General features: G+C 33.0%; 1 protein-coding gene across 3 annotated transcripts in view; it reads right to left on the bottom strand.

Moving 5' to 3' along the window:
• Positions 1–1,049: 1,049 nt before the first annotated feature.
• Positions 1,050–19,752, bottom strand: part of RUNX1T1 (RUNX1 partner transcriptional co-repressor 1) — a 160,931-nt gene continuing 142,228 nt past the window's right edge. For all 3 annotated transcript variants that reach the window (XM_053715194.1, XM_053715192.1, XM_053715193.1), the window contains 3 exons: positions 18,147–18,215; positions 11,385–11,575; positions 1,050–4,867 (listed from right to left, as the gene is read on the bottom strand). In XM_053715194.1, coding sequence (XP_053571169.1) covers positions 4,592–4,867; positions 11,385–11,575; positions 18,147–18,215 — 536 coding nt within the window. In that variant the 3' untranslated portion in view covers positions 1,050–4,591. The remainder of the gene's footprint in view (positions 4,868–11,384; positions 11,576–18,146; positions 18,216–19,752) is intronic.

The following is a 19,752-nucleotide window of genomic DNA, read 5'->3' on the forward strand; positions in this document are numbered from 1 at the left end:
TAGCTGGTGATTGTGGCTGCACATATATGCCTCTAAACACTGGCTCACCCAATGTGCTCAGCTAGCTCCCAGTAGTACATTGCTGTTCCATCAACAAAGGATACCAAGAGAATGAAGCAAATATGAAAATAAAAGTAAACTTTAAAGCTGTTTAAAAGTGTATGATCAATCTGAATAATGAAAGAAAAATGTTTAATTTCATGTCCCTTTAACTCTAATTCAAACCCAATGCTCATCTCTGCCACCTTTGGATTAAGCTGTCCCATGCTCATTGGGTTACGCCAATATTGACACATGAAAAGGGATAGGAAGGTGGAAAGGCAAAAAACTTTAGTTATAGCTGCCTGTAGCTTATTTGTGTATGTCATACCTAGATCTGGAGCATTTAAGTGCTGAACAGTCCATAATTGTACAATAAAAACATTTTGTTTTTAATGAATAAGGATGTTGACCTGCACATTTTAAGTAGTATTATCAGGTAAGATAAGTTGTATTCCATTGTATCCAATAGATAATAGGGTTACCCAGTGGAAAAAATGCTAGTAAATCACTCTAACCATTGTATCCATGCTTTACACTTTATAGTGCATCTCAAATTAAATGGGCCATGTGCTTGTTGCTGTGGAATATAAGTATTGTTACAGCAAATATGGAATTATTTAGACAGCAATCATAGGGTCGGTGTATTCATTTTATATAGTTTTTCAATCCATTTCAGTTTATGAATAATACACTGATTCCTTCACCGCATGTACATTCTATAAAAGATTTAAAACCATTCTGTTCATATTGTTGTATTGCAGTTAAACAATGCTTAAAATAAATACCTGTTTTTACCTTGATCATTGTATATTTTATGGGATGTATTTAAAAAAAATAAAGAATATATACATGAAGGAAAAATGACACTTTATCATACAAGTATTCTTAAAACGTGAAAAAAATGGCATCAAAACATTTTCAGAATGACAAATATAACTATATAACAAATAATGGAGAGAATAATATACAGTAGTTAATTTAACAATATACAGAAACCATAAAATGAGTATTTTTGATGTTTTTTTTATTACACAGTAAAGAATACAACAATACCTGAATCATACTTTAAAGATTCACAGGTTGACAGACCATACAATACAGTCCAACTAAAGAAAAATGAAAAACAAGAGACCACAGTTTAGACATAGTAGACTTGAAAGCTCAAGATTATGCTGACAAAAGCATGGTGTCCACCCCACCCCCACCCAGTGTTCGTCTACCATTATTAACTTGTGGTACATTTCTGAATTAAGTATTGCACAACAACTTTTTCACAATAACGTTGCAGAACCCAAAAATAAAAAAATAATTAAAATCTGCATTTCAACAGTCTCCAATTTATTTTACTGTCCCTTGAAGAATCCGGACATCATGGAGTCATTTTAGCCCCACCCACCCATTATTTTTTGTATCTTTTAGTATTCCAGACTTAGGCATGCTTTGCATAAGTAAACCAGCCTTGTATTTGAAATCCCCAAGACATGCACCTACACAAAATAAAAAATAAAAAAAGTAATCAGGCGGCCCTGTCACACAGTCCCATGAGAGAGGAAAGAGATTAAAGAGAGGGGTCAGAAAAAGAGGGAGGATAGGATTAGAGACAGAAAAAGGGAGGATGCCTATTCCTATTCAGCATCCACCCTATAGATATATCCAATGAAGTTTAGTTTTTTTAATGTGTGATACCTACATATTATACTCTCACATAGCCTGTATATAAGTGACAAGCAAAAAAGGAAAGTAACAAAAGTTTTTTTTCTTTTTCTTTACGTTTATGAGGTCTGCATTGTTACCAAGAAGTGATATGGTTTGCAGCTGTATGAACGTTACTTTTGGTTTCCTGGTTCTTTTGTGCCCATTTTGGTTTGACTAGACCAGTTATGTTAGCTACTGGTGCAATATACATGCTGTCAGAGGTAGAGTGAAACTTTTTGCCACTGAGGAGCCTGTAGCAAAACAAGAGGAAAGAAAGAAGGAGGAAGAGAGAGAGAGCTCAGAGTTTGGGTTTTTTTTTTTTTTAACTTTTTGTATTTGATTTCACTCAGGGTGCCCTGAATTAAAGTAATGAGACAAACTGAACTAATCTGTATTTTACACACTTGTGTTTATAATAACAGTGCTGTTCACATATATTACGGCGTCTATTGATAGACAGTATGGGTACAAACCCCACATTTTTGGAATTAATCATTCATTGCTATACTGAACATAAAGAGGTCTTCTACAAAGGCTTATCCAATGTCCTTAGTACACATGTGTACAATGAGGTCAAATGAAGCTAGGGAGCACCATGGTTAAATATCAATTGAACCAAAACACTGTTTGTGCGCAATTCCCTCTTTGCACACATCTACCAAAAAAAACATAATTTTGGTGCGTAAGTGAATTGTTTTAAGCATATAGTCCTGTCAAAATACAGGTATTTTATAATATATTGAATTTTCACTTTTTCTTAACCATTTTTGTTGACTACCACCACTGGGTAATGCTGAGCAAGAATTTTTAATACAGTTTGTTCAACTGTATCCAAAGTGCTGCACTACTTTACACTTACACAGGTAACATTCTACCTGTAAGCACTAACAAACTAAAGAAAGATAGTTTTTTTTTCTATGGAGAAATTAGAAAATGTAGTTTAATGAGCATACCTTGCATCAATCTTCATTGTTAAGCACACAAACAGGCTCTGGATTTGTATAATCACAATTAACAAGTACTTCTGGTCTAGACACTGGACAAAAAAAGGGAAAATGAATTCACACTAAACCTTACTCAACATGTTTAACTTGCTGATCTTTTGGAAAAAATGGTATTGGTGCTTTTTCATAATTCAGAATTTGGTCCATCAGATCAGTCTTTGGCTGACTTTCCTTTATGTAGAATATTGTCCTGACATTCAGCAGTTAAAGCTGTCATTCTACATCTCAGCATTTGGAACTTTAATCATTATTACGTTGTAAAATCAGACATGTAATTTTTACAGCAATATGCATGCACTGCCCTTTTATATTTAAGTGTGATATCTCACCTAAAAAAAAAGTCCCTAACAGTGAATTTTCAAAAATTAAAAAAAAAAATCCACTAAGACTATGTTACAGATTGGTGAAATGGTTCTAGCATATTGAAATGAATTAGTCAAAAATGCATGCTTAGGGAGTCATTGTGACAGTGCAAAAATACATCTATGTACATCCCTTCTACAAAAACACCAATATGTTTGCATTCCATGAAGCATGCTAGTTTCCAGAAAAAAAAAAATATTCTATAACAGAGTGAAGTAGCAGCTCCTGTAAATAGCATTATTTTTCCATTCTTGTGGATAAAAAAGGGGTAGATTTGTACTACTAGAGAATTATCACTAACATATACAGATATGAAAGCAGCATAGAAAGATACAGGTTTCTCACCAGCTAAGGATAAAGAGATTAAATGTGGGCATGATTAAACTACAATGCGTCTTCACATTTGTCCAACACATTTACAAGAAGAAAAAAAAACACCATTGGGAAACCTCACAACAGGAGTGTTATTAACACCAGGAGAACTACTAGTTTTAATGACATTTTCCAGATATTATGGGATGGAAAACATTTGAGGAGCTGAAGCCACTGTGTATACACTTTTTTTTGTTTATTTTATTTTTTTTAAATAATTTTGTTTTCAATAAAATAAAAAAAAAAATCTATGAGTTGGAATAGACCCGATTGTCTTCCTCTGTGGAACCTTGCAAAAGTAAAGAAACATTGAAAAGATTTTCTGTTGCAGCTGTCTGATGTGATAGCTGCTGGGTTGCTAATTAACTGCCAGTTGAGTCCTTTCTTTCTGTATCAAAAGAAACCCTTCTGCATTATGGCATTTTCCCCGTTTGCTCCTATATTCATATATCCCACTGCAAATCATCTTTAATTTTTCATTCTGTTGACCTGGATATTATTATATTTATTTCAGAAACAGAAAAAAAGCTGAACATCTGTGTTGCCTTCCAATCTGCTGCACATCTGCGCGTTTTTGTAGCGGGTCTCAAAGTTCAGTCTATAACCCGTGGACGCCATCCATCTTCTTGTTAAAATGTCTACTGCTGTATTCAATGCTCATGCCCTTGAGGGATTTTCTTTCAATTTTTCCATCATTGCTATAAAGAACAATGTGATTTTACTTTTTTCATATTAGCATTTTTGCTTTCAACAGCAATTAGCAATCTCTTGGTTTGCTGTTTGGTAAAGCATCTGTTAATGAGGTCATCTAGTTTAAAATCCCAGCTACTGAAAAATACCAGGGAGGAGGTCAAATCTAACATTTTTGTGTTATATTCTTTGCTCTTTTTTTTAGTTTTCTAAAGAAAAGATATCTTTGTTTTCCATAATAAGTCATTTTGACCCGTTACTGGCCGTCTGTATTTCACGAATATCTCAAGATAAAAGAAGTCAACTGTATTGTAGCATTGAATTATGATAGTTCTTTTTCTTAATCTTTGAATATCTGAAAATGAGGAATTGGTTTTGTTGTGTCTTTAAAGTTTTGAACTTAGTTTTTTTAGTTTTTGTTTTTTTTAACGAGTAACTGTCTCTATGGTTGATGGCGTGCCAGGAGTTGTAGCTCGCGGAGTGGCTGCTGGTGGTGTGTCAATAGGACTTCCAGCTCCACTGCTCGGCGTGACAGAGGAACTGACTGCTGGTGTCTCTCCTTGCTGTTGGGCTTGAAGAGTCTGTCCACAGATGTGGTGATGTTTCTCCCAGTCTTTGTGCTGACAAAAAGATCCACAATATCGTGCAGTGTTACAACCACTGCAAGTTTCACTTGCTTTCCGACCACAATTCCAGCAACTCTGCAGAAAAAATAAATTAATTAATTGAATGAAATAAATAAAGATCAATTAAAAACATGACTGTGATGTCTCAAAGAGTTACATTACATGAACTATAAATGAATTATAAGCACAGGTGGATAAAGTACGAAATGTGTTCTGAACACATGGTGAGACATTTGTGAAAATCCACAGAATTTGCCTTATTATAGTGGAATTGCAAAATGCTATGTAAACAGTCTGCTCCAGTTTTTCTACAGCAGATGACAGAAGATGCTAACAGCATAGACATGTTCTAATTTAAAAATTGATGTGCTATTTTTTTATTTTTTTTGGCTTTTGATTTTATCCTGTTTTTACTGTTCTATAGCTATTAAACACATATATACAAATTTTAAAAATGTAAAAACTTTACCACTGGCCAATACATTTAATGTTAATTACAGGATTTGATGGATCCAACTAAAACAGGTTGAACTATCTAGGATATTTAGTTGTGTAAAGACTAAACATAACCCAATTCGGTCTAGATTACAAGTGGTATGCTAAAGTTAGCACGCTAACTTGATTGCGTATTAAGAGTGTACTCAAGTGTAAACTGCTTGTGCAATGCCACCCCCTGCCGCCCCCTGCAGATTCACGGCCAATTGGCCGCTAACAGGGGTTGTCAATCAACCCGATCGTTTCGATCCGGTTGATTTCTGTTGATTTCTGTCCGCCGCCTCAGAGCAGGCAGACAGGTTATGAAGGCTCGACGGAAACAAGGGGAATCAAGCTCCTTGTGTAAAGTGGAAGGGTTAAAAAAATATGCACTGAACACAACATAAACACATTAAAATAAAGTGTTACACTCATATATATACTTTCTGATAAAAAGTATTCATATACAGTATATATTAATAAAAATTGATATGGGTTAAAAGGTATATGGTATATGACAAGGTGTTTGACTAGAAAGGGCTATAATGTGTGTGTATATAAATATATATGTGTGTGTGTCTAAATATGTGCATGGATGTATTATATACATGTACATATATGTATATGTGTTTATATATATATATATATACATATACACATAACACATATGTACACATGTATACACATTTATACACATTTATACACTCACACATATATTTAGAAATATATATTTCAAAAATAGAATATTTTCTTGTATGTGAAGAACATTGGAATGTAAAATATTCATAACAACCTTAAGCTGTAGCACTGTAAGTCTTATGTGGTGTCGGGTTAGTGAGCGAACAATAAGTGTACTTCATTAAAGGCTATGGGGAGAATTAACACAGTTGTGATATCCGAAGTCCTCAAGTTAGCGCGTTACTTGGAGTGCACTTAGTGCAAGAGTGAAAAAAATCCAAAAGCATGCCACTTGTAATCTGGTCCTTAATTTTTTAAATGCATTTGAGGTTCAATAACTCTGCTTAAACCTTGCATGAGGACAATTTGACAGTGTTATTCCAATTCCAATTAGTGTTAGTGTTAATTTAAAATGAATCTTTTGTTTAGCACTTTATTTAGTGATGTTTCGGGGCATGCACCCATTCCTCAGAGTGTGGTTGCACCCTTGTACAGAGACTGGTTGTTAGAGGGAGTGTGCTTTGATCCTGTGATATTGTCATTGTGGTTCATTGTCATTTTAATTTGAATAAAGATGAAAATAAGATGGAGGATATCTTTCTCTTTTAAATTTAAACTGTGTATTTCTCATTTTTTTAATGTGTGTACAAAACCCAGCACTGTCTTGACGGCTACTTTTAAGTTAATCTATTTTAACATGGACAAATTATTTTTAAATAGTTCCATATTCCTAATAATCAATTAGTTCAAACTTTTCAAAGGAACATGTGAACAAGATACATATGGTCAATAGCTATGAAAGAAGTTGACATTGATTTATCTGAGTGATCATCCTTCATAAAAATAAATGTTTAGGCCTATTTAATATGAATCTGAACTAAAGGTATTCTTAATTATATATATATATAGCGAGAGCAAGAGAGAGTCAAAAGAAGGTACACTTCTGTGGTCTGAAGACGGGGCGACCCAGAAATTTTACTCTTGGTGGGAATAAAAACCTGTTTATTCAAGATCCTGTGAGTGAACCTTCTTTTGACTCTATACATACATTGCCAGGATTGTACCCAGGGCACAGGATATTATTAGTGGCGTAGGTGCTTGGCCCTATTCAGCTTCAAATCTATCTATTTATCTATCTATCTATCCATCTATATATTGTGTATTGTATATATACAGTATATATATATATTGTGTGTGTATATATAGTTCTATGTATATATATATATAGATGTATAGAAGACAAGCACTCCAGATAACAAGTCACAAATGCCTGGGGTGCAACAGATATAATTGTAGAAGCAAAGAAGTGCACTCTTCTTTGCTTATATATATATGTACATAATTTAAAGCAGGCTTACATACTGCTCTTTCACCAATCACCAGCTACCTCCCCGGTGCATTGCTGCTCCTAAGTCTACCTTTGCTTTTCAACAAAGAATACCAAGAGTACAAGCAAATTAGATAATAAAAGTAAATTGTAATGTTGTTTAAACCAAATTCTCTATTTGAATCATAAAACATTTGACTTTACTATTCATTTAACTAACCAGCGAAAAATGGTTCAGATTTGCTAAATCCAAAATGTATATTAAACAGTATTTTCCTTTTTCTAAACCTGATAGTTACCACATGAGAACAATCAAAAACACCATTTTTTCATTTAAAATACCACGTCCTGATTGCAATTTTCAATTAACAGTTCTCAAATAATTTCTTGTATATCACATGCACATTATTCTTGCAGATATTCTTTTTTCTCATTGTACATATTATATTACTACTTTTGTATTGAATAAAAACTCAGTTTTCTTAAAATATCCTTATGACATCAAAATGTGGATTTGTCCGGAGTCTGGAAGGTACTGGAAACTTTGAAATGTGGAAATATCTGAGCTGTCCAATGCACACTGGCTCCATCAGATTAAAATCAGATGTGGCTCAATTCAATAGCATGGAATATACAGAATAAACCAGATAATTACAAATGCATGTGCTGGAACTTTTTTATATCTAAAATTGTTCCCATCTTTTGAAAACACTTCAAAATATCCAAAGAAGAAAAAAAAAATTCCAAACACAGAAACAGATGTTTTTTGGTAGTTAAACTTTCAGATTTCAGACTTCATGTCTGGTATCACCTGTTTTTAATTCAGTCCTTCTGGTTTCAGGTTAATTTTGTCTAAACTTAGCTCAGTTCTGGAGATGTCAAAATCTATTACTACAAAGTGCACATAGTTAAGGGATATGTTTACTTTTGCTAGTTGCTGCAGTGCAGTTTTTCAAAATGACAAAGACATAACAATGCCTTTTTATTGATTTAGTGGTAAAATTACACAGCGTTGATTCTTGTTACTTCACTTCTTTAACAATGATTCTACCATATGATGTAAAGATTTTATTGGATAATACTATTATAAGAAACATTAAACCATTTATAACAGTGTTTTTAGGGGGGGGGGGGGGGGTCCAACACTTAAAGGGCACTAAATACAGTGGAATAGAATAATCAGTAAATGTACGTTAAACAGATAATGAAAACATTTTGCACTTAGTTTGACTTTCAAATGAGTAATATATTTCTTTCTTACACATTTTAAAGTGAGTTCTATGTTTCCTCCCACTGCATCACGTGACACCCATCAGCCAATCACAAAATGCATATATGTATATTCTGTGAACTCGCTGGAGTCCATATAAAAATATTGTGCACATTTATATAATGGAAATGAAACAGAAAGTTGTTTAAAAATGTGTGCTGTATATGAATCATGAACATCTAGGTTTGACTTTACTGTCCCTTTAAAGGGATGGAAAAGTAAAATGTAAACTTTCATGATTCAGAAGCATGTAGTTTTGAATTACTTTTCAAAATGTTTGAGTTATCAAATGTCGTTCATTCTCTTTGTATGTTTTGTTAGGAAGCACGCCTAGATAGGCCCTGGAAAATCAATGGATCATATGATGTGTTCAGTTGGATTCCAGTAGTTAATTGCTGCCCATGACCCTACATTGGTTTACTCTACAACAAAGGATACCAAAAGAACAAATAAAATTTAATAATTAAATTATATTGCAAATTTGTTAAAAATTGCATGCTCTGTCTGAATCATGAATTTTTAACTTTGACTTCACTGTCCCTTTAAAGTTGCATTTTAATGAAAAACAAAGACCCTTCTATTAGATGAATATTAAAAAAAAACATTAAATGCATAATCTAATTTCCCTCACAATGCTTAATTATGCATAATAATAAATAACTCAATTGTAATGTACTGATATTTATTTTGCATACTCTTCCTTTAAATTAAACATAAACATTTGTGGCTTTTCCACAGAAAGGCTATTTTATTTTTACGCGGGATCAATAACACTGAACCAGCTATCCAGGTATTGCTTGTTACCTCTGGTGTATTCTTATAGTTGTCCCTAACTTGTCACAGCAAAGGCGATACAATAACCAATACTTTTCAAGGTGTATTTCCCTTATCTTGCAAACCAATGTAAACTGTGCTAACAAATTACATTTTTATATGTATTTAAAAATGCATTTTGTGTACAGATCTTTTGCAAATTGACAATATATATTATACATTTAAAAATATTTATATTATTAAGATATTATTTTTGTGCTGGCATTAAGTTGTAGTCAAAAAAATATGCAGCAGCTCATAATTCAGATAGAGCGTGCAATTTTAAGCAACTTTCTAATTTACTACTGTTATCAATGTTTCTTCATTCTCTTGCTATCTTTATTTGAAAAGCAGTAATCTAAGCTAAGGAGTCTGCTACATTTAACTACCAATCAGCAAGCGCAACCCAGGCGCTGAACAAAAAATAGTCCAGCTCCTAAGCTTACATTATTGCTTTTCAAATAAAGATAGCAAGTGAACGGGAAAAAAAATGAAAATAGGAGTAAATTAGAAAATTGCTTGAAATTGCACACTCTATCTGAATCATGAAATAAATAATTTCAGTTTAGTATCCCTTTAACTAAATCAGCTGCTGCATATTTTTTGACTACAACTAAATGCCAGCACAAAAATAATAGTTATATTTACTTTGTCCTCTCCCTAATGTGTATCAATTGGCTGCACAAGTATGAGCCAGCAGCCAATCATATTTGTTGCTGACACGTCCCAAACAATGGTGCATTCGATCAACATGCCAATTGATAAAGTATCATTTCATATTGCTCGTGGTTTTAATTAGACACAAATTAAGCATAGCTTTCTTAATAGGTTCTGGAACCAAATTGTTTTTTAGTAACATGTCCCTATAGTTTTGATTAATTTATTTCATGTTTTCTTATTTTGACAACCATGAGGTTATCTGCAACTATCCATTCAAAGCTGAAGTTGAAACAACTTAGTATTTGATATACATTAAAACACTGATCACTTTATAACTTGTTAACATCTTAAGATAGCAAGGCAATTATATGTAGGTCTGGTTTGATTCCTGCAATGAAACAGTTAGTTTCCCTTTTGACTCTCTTCCTGAGAAACTTTCAGATGTTGAAAATCAATTCCTTTTGTCTTTCGTAACTCATCTGCTATGCATTAAATAGAAACTCTGGGCATCTACTTATCCCACAAGGGTCTTTCATCCTCAAAGCAATCTGCAACCAATTAAATTCTAGCTTTTCTATTAAGTCATGGATCTAGGTTGGTGTGCCAGTTTTTAGACTCTGCATAGTTTTCTAATTGTAGCCTTTCAACCTATATTCTTTTGCTGAAATTAATGGAAAAGATGAGGATGTTATTTTAAAAATACATGGGTATTACACAGTGTAACTCAGGGGTATTTACAAAGAGACATAAGAAAAACATCCAAAATAATCCTTATTTATTTGTATATAAATATAATTCTAATTTGGAAAAACACATGTTGTTAACTTTGCTTTTAGGATAAAACACTGAAGCAGGGGGGCTTTAATTAATGAATATGGTTTATTCCTATATACAGTAATCATTAAAAATATGCTGAATTGAAAAGGCTCACTTAAATATTGGTCTTATACTGCAAGCCATAGACTTATTATATTTAAAAAAAAATCAATGTAAGATGCTGAGATCAGTTTTGCTGTATACAATTATTAATGGGTAAACGTACAAAAATCAATAACAGTTTAATTTTTAAATAGATCTTCATATTTTATCGTTTTACCAGTTTTTCATTTCTTCATAATTTTTATTTCCTAAATCTGAATATTATTTTATAGGAAGGAATCCTGATAAACAGATATTTTTATTATTATTATTATTTTGTGCCCTTTATAAACCTATGTCGGATGTACAGACATACCGATGTTAATAATGCTTGAAAACGTTGAAAGATTATTTTTATTCCACAATCATCCTTTAGAAAAAAAGATTAATAATCAAAATATAACGCTCTCAAACATAAATATTATGTATTGCTTCTTTAGTAAGTGTCTTACCTCACTTGAATCTTCCTGCTGATTTATTACAGAGAGTGCATCTTCCGCAGCTTGGCGCTTGGCTTCTGCAACCGTTCTTTCCATTTTTGCCCTTTCTGTAGTTATCATTTCGTGAGCCTTTCGCTCTGCTTCGGACACAGCTTTCTGTAGCTCTGACATAGCTTGGCGTTTTACTTCATTAACAGCTTCCTCTGTGATGTACACAAACAGTATGAATGCAAAATGGTTAAAGGGACATGAAAGTCACTATTAAACTTGCATAATTCAGATAAAGCATGTCATTTAAACATGGTTTGAAACATGGTTTGAAATTAATTTCTATTATCAAATATTATCAAATGTGCTCCGAAGCAGTACTGCACTATTGGGAGCTAGCTGGTGATTGGTGGCAACACAAATTTAAGCTCACAAATCTAGCTCATAAAAGAAGAGATAAGAGATAAGACACAGGAGATAAGAGAGAGGAGATAAGAGAGAGAGAGAAGAGAGAGAGAGGAGAGAGAAATCAGAGAAGAGAGAGAAGAGAGAGAGAAGAGAGAGAGAAGAGAGAATAGAGAGAGAATAGAGAGAGAAGAGAGAGGAGAGAGAAATTAGAGGAGAGAGTAGAGAGAAGAGAGAGAAGAGAGAGAGAATTATTTTAGCCTGATTGCTGTTTTTAAAAAACCTCTTTGTTTGAGGAATTGTCACTCAGAGAAATCATTGTCTAACTGCTTTCATAACTACTGATTATATTTATCTTAAATACACGTGCCTTGAAAAGCATTTGAACTAATTAATTATTAGTAAGATGTAACAATTTAAAAATAATTTGTCCATGTTAAACTAGATTAACTCAAACGTAGCCGGCAAGACTGTATTGGGTTTTGTACAAACATCAACAAAATGAGAAATACACATTGTTTAAATTAAAAAAATGTAATTATCAGAGAAAGATATCCTCTCCTTGAACCAGTTTATCTAATTTTCATCTTTATTCAAACCAAAATGACAATGAATAATTGAAAATTTAATAAGCACCAATTATTAACTTGGCAAACGTAGTACCAATTAACACTCTATTAAATCTAATTATGACATGTTTCATTCAAGTGTTTCGCTTAATCATTTCACTCACTTAAAAAGCACCTTAATTAAATGTTCTGTTTAATTAAGAACATAGATTTTTAATAGAATCATATTACCAGATATTAAAAATTAAGAGCACATGAATATGCTACAGGAAGCATTTATAATAGAAATATTCACAAACCACTCAGGAAATTATGTTTCCCACAGACCATTAACAACATAATTTCAAATGTACAAAAATTAAAAATGTAATACTACTTGAAATATAATGCATATTTGATTTATAGAACAGATAGCCACATGCTTGCACACACAGACGTATGTGTACACATGCACATGATTGTTTATAGGCCTATTTTCATATTTTGTTTAACTTTTTTTTATTCTAAGACTTTTGCACACATTGGTCACTAGCAATTATTAATTAAGAAGCAGCCATTTTTGTTTGCATTAACAGCATATCTTTTCTCCCATGAAGGTCTGCGAAAACTCTTCCAGAAACCCACTTGTTTCTTTAAGCTTTTCATATGTTTAATTAGATTTTCCTGTTATATAATTCAAGCAATTCAAATAATTAAGCAGCTTCACTAATTCAAACTGCAGCCCCTTCTATTGGAATGGGGAAAAAAATGTTTTTGTACTGAAATTCTGATGACTTGTAATGGAGACCATTGTCTGGTTATGGAAGAGACCACAGCTTTGAACAAAACTGCCAGTGCCTAATTTACTTTGAAAATTCAAGGTGAATTAAAATTCTATCTAAGTGGCAATACAGGATAATAATTTTTGCTTACGATCAAAGCTGCAGCTTGACTAATTGTATATGCTAATCAGGCAATTTATATTTAAATTATGCATTCCTATTCTAGTCCCACAGGCACACACAGATCTGCAAAGAGAATTGATAGGACATTCACAAGGTGCTTGAATATTTATTATCAAATACAAACAATCCTTGTTTGCTCAAAAAAAAATTAGAATAGAAAAAGCAAGAAAAATACAGGAAAACTGTAGAGTTGTGATATATTTTTATTGTTAATATTTTTAAAAAGTTTCATGATTATCTTTGATATTTTGTGATAATTTCTCATAAGTTTCTTTTGAGTTAAATAAAACATAGCCATATTAAAAAAGAGAACAGCTGCTATGGTCCATTTTTTTGGTGGTTCAAAAAAGCATAAACAAAATTTATTAATTAAGGGCACACTTTGGAATAGGTTAATGGGTCTGTGCCTAGGGTTACATGATTAAGAGTAGAAGGCAGCATATTTTGAGAGGTATTCATATGTCAAGGTGCTTTCCCGCTATTATCTTCTCCAGATGTTTAATTTATTAATTTTATTACAAATTAGTGATCTAGAAGGTATGCATGATCCCATCATGAGATCCTGGCTCTGAGAAATATATGTGGTAAATATGAACTAAAATTGTTGGAGGTGGGAGTTAGGGTGAAGCAGATTTCCAAGTGCCTAGGGCAGCTCAAAAACTAAATGCACCACTAGGAAAAATATTTGGTAAAAATAATAATAATAATAATAATAATGGTGCTTAAATAAATCCACAGAGGAATTTGTATGATCCCCAGATCTTCAGTAGGTCCTCAATACTCTTACTGCCAACTACTCAGCTCAGTATAATTGTTGATGCTTTACAAATAAAATATGTTAATGTATACAATTAATATCTCAACAATTCCATCCCCATTCCTTTCTTTAGTTCAGAATTTTTTAAAGGGACAATTCAAAGGAGATGAGAATGCCAATAAATATAGCATAATAGATGTAATAGAAAGGGGTAAACTGTGCACTCAGGAAGATTTACAGATTAAAGGCCTTATAGGAGTAATAGACTGGTTTCCCTATTCTCAACTCTATCATTATATAACAACTAATAAGTGTAAGGATAAGATACTTAGACCATTAACACAATTTGAAAGCATATGCATTTCTAAAGTGAATAAAAAAAACACTTGCTCTCTAAATCGTACGGGATATTACAGAATAACAGAGAGTCCCTACCTAATTACATTAAGAACTGGCATGTAGAATTAGAGCAAAATATGGAACCAAAAGTATGGCAAAATGTATTCCAACGAACAGCATAGTCCTCAATTTCAGCAAGAATGATCAAACAAAACCTAAAAATTTTGACTAGGTGGTATCTTACACCCACTAGAATTCAGAAAATTTACCCCCACACACAAGATGGTGCTAGAGAGGATGTGAAAACAGGGGAACTCTATCCCATATTATGTGGTTTTGTCCACATATGTTTTGTGCCCAAATTTTTCAGGTGATAGATAAAAGATCTGACCAACACAATCTGAATAACTTTCTCTGTGCAATTATAAACAATTTAGATAGCAAACTAGACAAATCTAGATTACATTTATACCAAAATATGCTTAATAGTGCAAAGAATCTTATTTAAAAAAATGGAAGACTCCAATATTACCTACAAAAGAGGAGTGGATTAATAAGGTTAATGAAAACATGATAAATGAAGAATATTATTATATGAAAAATAATAAGCTAGAAATCTTTCTGTAAGCTTAGGGCATCTGGGAGAATATTTTAAGGGTAATCCCTCTTCCCTAAGAGCAAAATAAATCAGAGCAAAATAGTTTTAGTAATTAGTAAGGTAAAACAAGTTAAGAGGACAAAGAGAAGGGGGGTCACATCGAATTAGACCACCCCAGCGATCTAAGAGCTTATTTAAGACCTTGTACTGATTCCTATAGTGTATGTTTCGTCTATATGTGAATGTTTATTGTGTATGTATTTATATTTGTAAGAAGGAAAAAAAATATGTTAATGTATAACAATGAACATTTTCTGCCATATCATTTTGATCTACTCAGATTATGCACTATATTCATCCCTTATAGTAGGATATCGCTATAAATGAAACTAGTGCATCTTTTTTTCCCCTCTCTTTGGGTTAAAGGGACATAACAAAATAAAGAAAAATAAAACTGTTCAAGCATATTTCTGTATTTAAAAGTCAATTCATAAAATTGCGATTGGCTGCTATGAATACAGGCATATGCAAACTGTTCTACTTATGTTACAAAGGAAAAATAGTTGCCCTGTCCCTACCTTTCAAATAATTTGCATCTGCCTGCCATCACTAAATAAATTAAGATCTTGGAATTTAAGTTTTCTACGGATACAGACTTCTAGTACAAATATATAGTCAGAGATTGCAGTATAAATAACAAAATATAATGATTGGTGGATTACAATTATCATTTAGATTATTTCCACTAAGTATCAAGACACTGCAAAAAAGTATTCTAACAAATAATGTATTGGTCTGATATATTAACGTTTTGTTTTATTTCAAATGAGAACAGATTAATTTATATATTTAAATTTCCACTATTATAAAAAGAATAAATAAAACAGCAATGCAATTTTAATGACCAAACATCTACTTAACAGAGTAAAATAAAGTTAAAATTAATTTATGCAAGGCAACATCTTGTGCGGACATGGTGTAATGGTAATTAGTTTTATAGTATACCGTTATCTCACATGTGAATCTTTACACATAAAATCTTCATGCATCAATGAGATAAAAAACTTGCAAATGTGACAATGTTCTCTCAGGAACATGTTAAATAAAATGGTCTACTATGTTTAAAAAAACTAAAACAAAACAGACACAAGGAAAGAGGAAAATGTTCTCCGGCCGCCCATTTCAAAAGTAATTTTTTCTTTGAGCTAATGGTTTGAATTGTTCTCCATTCAGTGCTCAAAGGTGCAACAAAAGTGCTTTAAGGCAAGAGCGCTGATTGGAGAACAGTTCAAACCTTGAGCTCACTGAGAAATTTAATTTTGAAGTGGGCGGTCGGAGCACAGGGTATTTGAATTTCATATCTATATTAAAATGTAACTTATAGCGCATCTTCATTACAAATGATGAATTAAATTCCATCTAAAATATCACTAACATTCTGGATCAGTTTTTATAAAGGGGATAGTTTACCATCACTTTAAGGACACTGTTTTAATTACAGTATGTATATCAGTGGGAACAAAAATAGAAATTTATATTAAAAATATGGAGTTTGTGAGCAAGATAAAACTAACAAAACCATTATATTTTTGTACACAATTCCTTTAGGATTAAGACCTTAAAAACATCACAATATTTATTTCCTGTTTCCTTGTATCTGCTTTGTTTCTAAACATTTTATTTAGCATATTCCTGAAAGAACATTGTTGCATTTGAAAGTTTCTTATCTCATTGATGCATGATGATTTTATGTATAAAGATTCACATGTGAGATAATGGTTTACTAGAAAACTAAAATGAAGCAGTTGGCTGCTAGGCATGTATACTGCCCCTTGATTGGCTCAGTGGCTCAGTAACAGTGTTTAGTTTTCTACTAGTAGTTACACATTTGACAACGTTAATGGAAACAAGGCCTAAGGGGTCGATTTATCAAGCTGCGGCGGACAGAGGCGCAGATACGTGCCCCTGTCTGCCGCAGCTCGCCTGTGGCGGGCTAAATTCCGCTGCCGGAATTCAGCATTGAACATGAGCACTATTTTGCGCTTGCGTGCAAGGCCGCCCCCTGCCCGTGCGCAGCCAATCACGCGTGGGCAGGAGCTGTCAATCTCCCCGGTCGGACGAGACGAAAGGTAGGGAAGCAGTGGTCTGATGACTGCTGCTTGTTAAATACGGACTGCAGGTTCTCTTGTGAGAACCTGCAGTCATAAGGGGTGCAAAGCTTTGATAAATCGACCCCTAAGTGTTTAAATCCCTCTTCAGGAGTTAAACATAGTTATATGCATGCAAAGGTCCAATAATAAAATGCTGCAGCATGTTGGTGTATTTTATTTTTTTCTCCTTTGTGTCCCTTTAATACCAATGTATTATTTGTTTCCTGAATCTTTATTATAGCTTAAGGGACAGTCTAGTCAAAATTAAACTTTCATTATACAGATAGGGCATGCGATTTTAAACAATTTTCCAATTTACATTTATTATCAAATTTGCTTTGCTCTCCTGGTATTTTTTGTTGAAAGCTAAACCTAGGTAGGCTCATATGCTAATTTTTAAGCTGTTGAACTGCCCCTTATCTCAGTGTATTTTGACAGTTTTTGACAGCTAGTCTCTGCTAGTTCATGTGTGTCATATAGATAGTATCCTGCTCACTCCCGTGGAGTTATTTAAGAGTCAGCACTGATTGACTAAAATGCATGACTTTCAAAAGAACTGAAATAAGGGGGCAGTCTGCAGAGGCTTAGAAATCAGGTAATCACATAGGTAAAAAGTGTATTAATATAACAGTGTGGGTAATGCAAAACTGGGGAATGGGTAATAAAGGGATTATCTTCTATCTTTTTAAACAATAACAATTCTGTAGTAGACTGTTTTATATTTCATAACCCCTTGGCTGCTGAAAAAGATTTATTACCCTCGGTGGCAGTCAAATAGTTTAACACTGCTTTTTTGATGCAGCATAAAGTCACAAGAAATGCAACAAATTACTGTCTCTTAACAAACTTTGCAAACTTCCTACAAAAGAATTGTGAACAACTGCATTAATTTTGATCTCTCATTGAAGATTGTTGCAATTTTCCTCTGTTTCTAATCAACCTTTTTTTCATTCCTCACATTAGAGCATTAACAACTGCACACAGCTGCCAGAACACTAGGTCTGTGTTTTTAAACAATCCTTACCAGCTTTCTTCCAGATTTCCTCTGGCACGTATCCAGACGCCGGCCTGTGAAGGAATTCCCGATGTGATTCTGTGAAGAGTAGGAAGAGAAAAGAGCATTGTAAGCATAACTCATTTTGTTGGTACTTCAGCCTGAAAGTTATGCCCACACTGGTATCAAGCTGCAAGTATTGTCTTCGGTACACAAAAATCTCATTGTCACAGCTGCCTGCTGAAGGAATGCCTGCATTGTAACATTCTTAGACCAATCAGACATACCAATGAATGCAAATTGATGTTTATATACTTAAAAAACTGGCAGCACTGTGGACAAATGCAAATGAATGTTTGGATATTTTCAAGTGGCAATTCTATTTTGTGTATAAGTATAAACCTTTCCTTCCCTATGGAGTTTAATATTTATTATAGAAACTAACTAGTGATATGATTGACATTTTGCTGCAATTGAAAGGTACAGACTATAAAGGTATTTGTAAGGTCATTAATGGCTTTACTGTTTTAATCACAGCTTACTTCAGAGCCCTGCATTGTCTCTCTGAGTAGCTCAAATTGAGATTTATGCAAAATACAAATATTACCTTTCCAATTCTTAAATAAATAGTAAATTTAAAGATATGTGATTTAAATGGTGCTAGATGAAGTATGGATTAGATTACATGTGGTGCATGATATATAGGACAAAGCACTTTATCTGGCACTTGTGCTAAGAATAATAATCTTGTATTATATATGATAAGTTAAATATTATAACCATGTCAGAAAATTCTTAGCACACCCAATACTTTTAATGAGTTATTAGCACTCATTGTGCTCATATTATAAATAATGAGTTTTACGCTCGAGCACAAATCAAAGCACTGCTGTAATATTAACTGCTTTTTGTAACCTGAGGTAAACCATTATTATTAAAAGTATAGCACAGATGTACATGAAGAATTCCTCTACTTGTGCAACATTAGCGATAAAAAATACATGATGTTAACGCACTAATATTTTTGTACTCCACTTGTAATCTAGGCTACTGCTGGTGTTTTCAGATTCCATTTGTACATAAAAAAATGATTAGTAAAAATATAATTTTGAGGATACAATCATGAGTAGATTTTGCATTCTTAAGTGGTCAAATTAACCGTTTAGTGTAAAAATAAAATGCTCTGTTTGGTTAGAACATTTTCATATAGACACAGTAAAAGAAAGGAATTTATTTAATAAGAAAATGATCTGACTTAATATTTTTACACTAGAGTTTACCTTTAAATCAACAGCATTGATTTATTGTAAACTTTCTTTATTTTGTTCAAGAGATATGAAACCCAAACATTTTATTTTGTGATTCAGACCATTTTTAAAAAGCTTCCAATTTACTTATATTATCAAATGTGCTTAGTTCCCAGGATATTCTGTCTTGCAGAGATACCTAGGTAGTCATCTCGAGCACTACATGGAAGGAAATAGTGCTGACATCTAGTTCATTTGAAAATGGATAACATTCTTGCAAAACTGCTGCCATATTGTGCGCCAGAAATGGGCCGGCTCCTAAGCAGAAGTCCCAGCTTTGCAACAAAAGATACCAAGGGAAAAAGAAAAATAGATAATAGAAGTAAATT

Source organism: Bombina bombina, chromosome 5 (assembly GCF_027579735.1).
Source record: "Bombina bombina isolate aBomBom1 chromosome 5, aBomBom1.pri, whole genome shotgun sequence".
Taxonomy (NCBI): domain Eukaryota; kingdom Metazoa; phylum Chordata; class Amphibia; order Anura; family Bombinatoridae; genus Bombina; species Bombina bombina.